Source organism: Chaetura pelagica, unplaced genomic scaffold, assembly GCF_000747805.2.
Source record: "Chaetura pelagica isolate M959 unplaced genomic scaffold, ChaPel_1.0 scaffold177, whole genome shotgun sequence".
Taxonomy (NCBI): domain Eukaryota; kingdom Metazoa; phylum Chordata; class Aves; order Apodiformes; family Apodidae; genus Chaetura; species Chaetura pelagica.
The window spans coordinates 682,222-690,463 of NW_009953803.1; the positions used below are offsets into that span (position 1 = coordinate 682,222).

Sequence of the window (8,242 nt, forward strand, 5' to 3'; positions counted from 1 at the left end):
AGCAGCCTTGAGACAAGTGAGTAACAAAGAATGCCCCCAGGTGCACAGGATGAGTTTCAGGAGGGCAGTCTGGCATTTCCTGGAGTGGAGCATGGCCAGGGCTCTACAGGAAAATAAAATCTTTCTCTAATTCTTCAAAGCTACGTGTTGCCCTTCCCCTGCCACGTTTCCATTTTAGTCCCAGCTACCTCTGTCCCCTGCTCGTGTGGGCACTCCCGGGGCACTGCAGTGTACAGGACCTGCTGCCACTTCTCTGAGCAACACGTGTTTCTTGTTTAGGCTGCTTGTTATGAATTTTACAGCTCTTGAGACCAGATCTGGGTGCTGAACTGTGAGTCAGCTGCTGCACAGGAGGTGGTCTTGCACACAACCCTGTGTGCTTGTTCCAGGTACAACCCATCCCTGACCACCTGCTGAAGAGAAGGAGGTGGGAGCAGAGACCTGAATCCAACCAGGCAAGATTTAAATACCACCATGTGTGGTCAATACACCCAGTTTGCCAGGACTTCATCTACTGGAAAAAAAATTGATTTCAAGTTATCTGTGAAACATTATTACTGGGATAGGATTTAAATACCACCATGTGTGTTCAATACACCAGTTTGCTAGGACTTCATCTACTGGAAAAAAAAATTATTCCAAGTTATCTGTGAAACATTATTACTGGGATAAAAGTGACTCACAGAACTACCCCCATTAATACATGTGACATTAGTAATAACCTCTTTGTGGTGAAGAAACTACTGTCTCCAGGATGCCATCTACCTACCTTCTTAGACGTAATGTCATCCAGGTCTCTCATGCTGTCTCTGCTCCTGGTCAGGACCTGGCTTTCCTTAGGGGTAGGATCTTCACTCTGCTCAGCACCATGTTCAGATTCAGGACATTCTGCTGCTGCATCTCTACTACTTTTCCTGCTGTTGGAACAGAAAAATCAATACTCATGACAAACACTTAGACCTTTGTTCTCAGTGTGTTCGTGGCTTTGACTTCAGAATCACTTTCCTCTCTCAGAAAAGATTTGCAGCCCAGCTTTGTCACAGTCCCCTCAATAAGGCATCACTGAACCACATTTCTTCTGTCATAGCCTCAGACATCTCCTGATATGTAAATCAGAAAGCTAAAATACTTTGCTAATGGAGCAAAAATCAAACAGTTTGCTCAAATCACCTTACCACTAGTGTATACATGACATTCATACACTGGAATAGCTTCAAATACTAGAGGATTTGTTTTGTCTACTCACTGGTTGGCCTGTACATGCTGTACATCCCCCTTGGTCCTGTGTGATCTATCCAGCATGGAAACACTGACAGGAAACAGACCCTCCATCAGGTCCAGAACAGTTTTTCTAACAGGGTAAGGCATGAGAATATCAACCAGAGAACTGTCTTTGGCAATGATCTCCAGAGCAAGTTCTTGGTACCATTGGTCTTCAGGAGCCTGCAGTCTGCTTTTGGGCACATCCACCTCTGTCTCAGGGAGAACTTCACCTTGGCTGTTGTGCACAGAGGTGTCCTCCACAGCTGACCCTTTGGCTGTATCTCTGTCACCTTGGGGAGGCAGAGCTTGCCTGGTGTGGCTGTACTTTACTGTCTCCTGAGGAGCTGCAGGCTGCTGCTCTCCACACCTTAGTGAAGTGTTGCTGTTTGGAGAATTAGTTCTGCTTTCCTCCTCCACCTGAGCATCCTCCTTGGTTCCACTTCTTGGGACAGGAATAGGGGTTTCATGAGGTAGCTCTTTAGTATCCTGACAACACACATGTCCAATTATGCCATTGTCTTTATATTCCTGGTTCTTAGATCCATCTTTCTGAGGATCATGGAAACTGTAAGAAAGAAAACACTTCCTTTTATTTCAGACACCTCCTCTATAACAAATATTTCTGCAGACTGTTTAAGCAGCTACAGGTAATTGCCATTATCTTCCCAGTTATTTAAACTCAGATTCCATAATGCCTATTAATTTTCCTTGGGAAAAAAAAAAAAAAAGAGTAAATAAAATGTCCAGCTGCACCACTCCAGATTGTTTGAATCCCCATTCTCACTTTCTAATTATGACCAACACACATTTTCTGAAATAAACCTGGGGTTAAAAGTGCCCTAAAACATCACCCTGGTGCTGCCTGACAAAGGGATGGACACACAGAGCCACCCCCTGCCTTGGTGAGGTCAGTGCCCACAGGATGAGACCCTGGTGGTGACCAGGGCTTGCTGAGACCTTTTTCAGGCCCCCTCTGGGCAGCACCTGGCAGCAAGAAAGAGGATTTGCACTCTGTGTCCTCCCCACCGGCCCTCCTGTAACACAGCACCGGTATCACCAGAGGGCAAACCTTCACCATCTTGTTCCTTACAGCTTCTCACTTCCACAGGGGGGATGTGTCAGCCCAAGAGGGCAGGTTTACAGCATCACTGTCTGCTGAGTGTCATTTCTGGGCCCTGGAAGCACATCCAGGGCTTCCTTCTCTGTGGGTGAGCTCACTGCCAGCAGCAACACTGCTCATCTGAGGCTTCTGCTTTGAAACAGCCATTAGACTTGAGTAGAAGATGGATTAAAAATGCTTTCAATTCAGTATTTTGAGATCAAACTTGGTCTTTGGAATCTGACCTGGTGCTTTCACTTTTCTGATGCAACACCTGAGAAGAAACTTGGATGGGAAAAGCTACTGTCTGCAGGACATCAGCAATGACATCTGTGCTGGCAGAACGAGTAGACAGATGCAATTTAAAAATACCCTTTGGACCAGAATTTGCAAGAATACAGGGGGGACACAGGATGGTTGCAGCCTGTGCTGAGCATCTCCTGCACGTGTGCACCCCTGGAACTGCCCGTGGGAACATCCCAGTGCTGTTGTGATCATTGCAACCGAGTGAACCAACCTATTTTCCCTCCAGCAGAAACCAGACCAAAACCCCCGTGATCACACCAGTTCTGCAGGGCCGGGCACAGGAGCTGCTGCTGCTGCAGGTGCTGCAGGTGCTGCTGCAGGTGCTGCAGGTGCCGTGTTTCCCGAGCTCAGCGGGGGGAGCTGCGAGCCCGGGCACGGGCAGGACGGGGCTGCCGCGGGGGAGCCCCCCAGGGACCCTCTGCCTTCCCCACTTCTGCTCCACACAGCAGAAATCACGTTAAATACTGTCCCGAGTCGAAACCAATTGTGTAGGGGATGAACATTCCCATACGGAGCAGGAAGGAGCCGCAGACAGAAGGACAGAAGCAGCCCCGGCTGCTGCTGGGGTTCCCAGCCCTGGGGCTCCCAAGCCCTGGGGTTCCCAGCCTTGGGGCTCCCAGCCCTGGGGCTCCCAAGCTCTGGGGTTCCCAAGCCCTGGGGTTCCCAGCCCTGGGGTGGCAGAGCTACCAAAGCCTTACCTGGGGGTGTCCAGGGAGCTCCCGACACAGCCGGAGGGTGTCACTGCACAGCCACCAGAGCCCTGGGAAGGAACACAGCACACTGGGACAACCAGCACCCCCACACCAGGCAGACCCTGGGTTTCACTCCCCTGTTTATCCCCAGGAACACAAGCTGACAGCAGATCTCTTAACTCAAAAATAAAAACCCTGGTGAACTTACTATCTCCCTTTATTAAAGACATTGCTATCATGCTCTTCCTGTGTAGCATCCAGCTCTTTTTCCTAGAAAACCACAGAGCTGGAAGCAAAATCCATCCTCTCACTCCCTCTCCCACCAGCTCAGAGAGCAGGCAGCTCTGCTGGGGGTTTGCCAGCCTCTTCTGCTGGCTCATTTCAGTAGTATATTAGATTGTTTTTATGAGCCCTTTATCTTTTTAGTTCTCCTGGACAATAATACTGACACCTTCTGGTTCAGGTGCCAAACAGGTTGCCCATTTGTAAAAAGCAGACACTCCCCCTCCCTGCCTTTACACCTGCTGATCACCCAGACCAACACGGTTTCAGTTTCAATACTGACATGAAGTTCCCACCCTGGTGCAATTCTCTTGCAACTTTTCATATTAAGGAACACCTTCTTTGTCTGCAATAACTTGTTACAAAATGCTTCAGAGAACAGCAAATTGTCATCAGCAGTCACAAGTATTTAACTGATTAAAATTGGTAGCACTTCTCCCAAAATGCCCTGAAATTATCTGCAGGACACTGCAAAGCAGAGCAGGTGTTTTGCTTTCAACCAGCCACACAACAGCTTTTTCTGCAGATTAAGCAAATGTGGCTTCTGTCCTTCATCTGTCATCTCTCTACTTGTGTTCAGTTCTGGAGCCCCCAGTGCAAGAAGGACAGGGAGCTCCTGGAGAGAGTCCAGAGGAGGGTCAGAAGGTGACCAGAGGGCTGGAGCAGCTCTGCTCTGGAGCCAGGCTGGGAGAGTTGGGGTGTTGAGCCTGGAGAAGAGAAGGCTCCAGGGAGACCTTAGAGCACCTTCCAGTGCCTGAAAGGGCTCCAGGAAAGCTGGGGAGGGGCTTGGGACAAGGGCAGGGAGTGACAAGAAAAGGTGTAATGTATTAAAACTGTAAGGAGGGAGATTTAGGTTGGACATTAAGAAGAAACTCTTTAGTGTGAGGGTGGTGAGAGCCTGGCCCAGGGTGCCCAGGGAAGCTGTGGCTGCCCCATCCCTGGCAGTGTTGAAGGGCAGGTTGGATGGGGCTTGGAGCAGCCTGGGCTGGTGGGAGGTGTCCCTGCCCATGCAGGAGGGTTGGAAGTGGATGATCTTTAAGGTGCCTTCCAACCCAAACCATTCTATCATTCTAGGATTCTACTGCATACTAGGAAAAAAACCAACAATGAAGTCTCAATCCCTCATTCCTGATGTTCAGCAGATGTTCAGGTGAACAGCCCCATATGTCTCTAAAACAGGTGGACAGCCATGAGTTGGACTATAACAGGAATCACTTCCTTCATACCTTTCTTACCTGTGCGTAAGGGGGAGTTGATTTTGACCTCTCCTGAGCTCTCCCAGACACAGGAGCATCTCCCTGTGGGAGACTTCCAGCTGACCCACCCTTGCTGGTGGGGGTCCTGCCCTGGCTGGGAGGGGGGTGGTGCTGCAAGGCCCCTGCCCCAGAAGAGCTGGGGTCACACCTGCTCAGCGGGGCAGCAAAAGCCAGCGGAGGAAAATCCCCTGCAGGTTCTTCTTCAGAGAAAACTTGGCAGAAAATCTCATTGTTTTGCACCTTCCTGCTCCCGTTTGGATTGGAGAGTTTGCCAGGAGGCCACCTGGATTGCAAGAGCCTCTTCTGCAGGGGTGGCTTCTGCAGCAGGAGGTGCTGCCAAGTGCCCGGGCGCTGCTGGACCTTCCGCTCCACGTATTCCCGAAGGGCCGTTTGCTGGATTTGTTTCAGCTCCGTCCTGGAGATACCTGAACTGGAAAGGGCCCTCCCTCTGTTTTCCAGAGCCCTCCTCCTGGCTGCTGCTATATCTTGCTCAGTGATTTCATCCCTGACTTGACTCCATGACACTTCCTTATCTGCCAGCTGGTCGAGTTTCTCAGGTTCAGAATAACACAGCTGCTTTTGCTCCTTTGGCACCCTCCTCCTTCCCCCTGTCCGACCTGCTTGTGGCCTCTTCATTTCTTCTTCTCTATAGAAACTTCCCAGGGATTCCAGATGAGAAGGGGAGCAAGGAACAGCTTGGGCATCCTCACTTGCACTGGACAATGAGAAAGACCTAAGGTGTTCAATTGAAGGCCTTTTAGAGGGTTTCTGTCTGAGCCTGACAGGCAAACTCATCTGTAAGTCTTTTCTTTTAAAGGAGGTTTCTCTCAGAACCTTTTTCTGAGCCACTTTAAGTTTCTCTCTGTAGTCATTCTTGAAACTCTCATCCATGGATGAAGCAGGACTCCCAGGAAAGAGGCCTTTGGTCTCAAGCAGATCACCAGTCCTGCACTGGTGGTGGTTGGTCCTTTGAAGCTGATGACTTTCCCTTTGCATCTCCAGACACCGTGCTGGGGCAGAGCAGCTGCCTGCTGGAAATTCCTTTGGTGAGCTCCTGGAGTCCTTCTTACACGGGGTCAGCTTGTGGTGGTGCAGGATGCTGGTGGTTTTCCCCCCAGAAAGGTAGTAAAGCATGGGGGTTGTCTGCCTGGTGATTTCCTCACTAGCCAGGTCATCCCGAGGCAGTTTTATGAGTTGGTTTGGAAATTCTGGTTGGTATTTCTGAACAAGAGGTGCTTTTTCTAGAATCATGCAAGGGTCAGGGCTGCTGCTCTGAGCCCCTTGTTCTTTCTTGACTTCATGTAAAAACTGAGCTCTGGAATGTTCCTTTGGTCTGAAAGCAGCCCCCTGGGGAGTGTTGCCAGAGCACTGCTGGTTTCCCTGCCCCGACCCCTCGCAGGGAGGCTGCTCCACTTCTGCCCCCACACAGCTGCAGGACAGTGATTGTCCCTGCACCTTGGCTTCCTGGCCCAGGAGCAGCTCTCCAGCACCACTCCCAGTTCCTCCTTCAGAGCCATAGCACTGGTCTTCATCTGCACGACTGCTCAGCTTCCTGGAAGGGTTTTGCATCAGAAGAGCATTGCCCATACATTTTAAGTCACAACTGTCCACAAACACATCTTGATCCAAGTCTGAACACAACTCAGCACAGGGTTGGCACTGCTGGCTGGGTCCTGGCAGGTCCATGTCCCTGGAGGCTGCACTGCAGGGAGACTGTTTGTCTTCTTGTGTATCATTAACAGTGCTGGGGCAGGTGTGCCCTGGGTGATGGGACCTGGACTTCATCTCTTCGGCAATCTTAGAAGCATGAACTGAATTATAAGCAGAAAGGGACATTTTAGGGGCATTAGCCACAGAGCCAGTCTTTAAATACTCCTGAAAAATATAAGAAGAAGGTCTGCTGAAAATGTGTGGATTGTTTCTCCATATTGGCTGTTGGGATGGGCTCCAGTCTCCACATTCCTCTGTCTTTAACCCCTGAGTTTTTGATACAAATACCTCATCTGTAGAATCAGAAGAAATGCTCCTGTTTTCCAGAGCATTTCTCCCAGTAGCCACTCTCTCCTGCTCAGTGATTTCATCCCTGTGTTGGCTCCAGGACACTTCCCTGTGGTTGTCCTGCCCACAAGGAGCTGGCTGCACACCACACTTGCTGGGACTTCCTGAGTTACATCTCCCTCTGGAGTTCTCAAGGTGTCTTGTGACTTTATAGCTGTCAAGTCGTGTGGGAGGAGAAGGAGGAGGTGCAGCCTGGGCCAGGGGGCCCTGGCTGAAGGTCCCTGGGGCAGGAGGGCTCCCACAGCACCCAGTGAGACCCCTGCTGAGAGCACGAGTGTGGGTGCTCAGCCCTGGTGCCTTGTCTGGGTGCAGGCACCTGAGGTCAGAGTTTGCTGCACTGAGATGATAAATCCCTCTGACATACTCAGAGTCCATGTATGGTCCCTGCTCGGGGGCCAAACTGCAGTTCTCAGCACAGCACAAGGGGCTGGGATACTCCGGAACGTTCGATCCCCCCGAGAAAGAGCTGTAAGCAGAGTCTGCCCTTCCAGGGAGGTGCAAGAGATGATCTGTGCTGCCCAGCAGCTTCACTGGGGAAAAACCACTACCAGCTTCAGCAGAGGTCACAGGCTCTGCCAGCTCCCCAGCTCTGCCACCCTGCCTGTGGGTCCATCTCTCTACCTCATTCCCAGACGAGGCCATGTTGCAGCATTGCCAGAAATCAGAGCCTGATTAAATGTCCACAAACCAGCCATTAGAAAAGCACATTTTTCTCTGTAGTCACATTCCAATCACACCTAGAGGATCCTAAAAGGAAAGAGAAACATGTGAACAAGGCTCAGTGGGGGGGATTCTGGTCACAGCTGGGGGGGATCAGGCAGTGAACATCACACATATGCTCTAGGTGAGAGCTCAGAAATACTATTTAGAGTAACCAGAAGCAAATTTCTGGCTTCAGTAATTGTCAGGATCTTGGAATGATCATTTCCCTCTATCCCAAACAGAGAAAAGAAGCCTTTATTAGGAAGAGTTCTCCAGATGTTCATTACATCTAAAAGACCACATATACAATTAGAAGATGCCCTCTCGTTGTGACTGCAAAATATCAAGGGCCAGAACCAAAATCAGTTTCTGAATCTGCCTAGAAATAAATCTGAGAGGTTGAAAACCCCAGCTCAGATGCTGCCTAATCCTGGAGGTGCTCCAATACAACCTGCACCTGGATAAAAATTCAGGGTGACTTTGAGCTGCCCTTCCAAAACTGCCCAGCTCCCACAGAGCTGGATGCAGCCCTGCTCTGAGCAGCCTGGGGGGTTTGCAACTCCATGACAGCAATGACTTCACAC

The 8,242-nt window shown here is 50.3% G+C and overlaps 1 protein-coding gene across 1 annotated transcript in view; it reads right to left on the minus strand.

Moving 5' to 3' along the window:
* Window positions 1-7,598, minus strand: part of SHROOM1 (shroom family member 1) — a 10,365-nt gene extending 2,767 nt beyond the window's left edge. The window contains exons 1-3 of the mRNA XM_010001241.1: window positions 6,324-7,598; window positions 5,047-6,266; window positions 1,247-1,705 (exon numbers count right to left, since the gene is read on the minus strand). Coding sequence (XP_009999543.1) covers window positions 1,247-1,705; window positions 5,047-6,266; window positions 6,324-7,598 — 2,954 coding nt within the window. The remainder of the gene's footprint in view (window positions 1-1,246; window positions 1,706-5,046; window positions 6,267-6,323) is intronic.
* Between the last annotated feature and the right edge of the window lie 644 nt (window positions 7,599-8,242).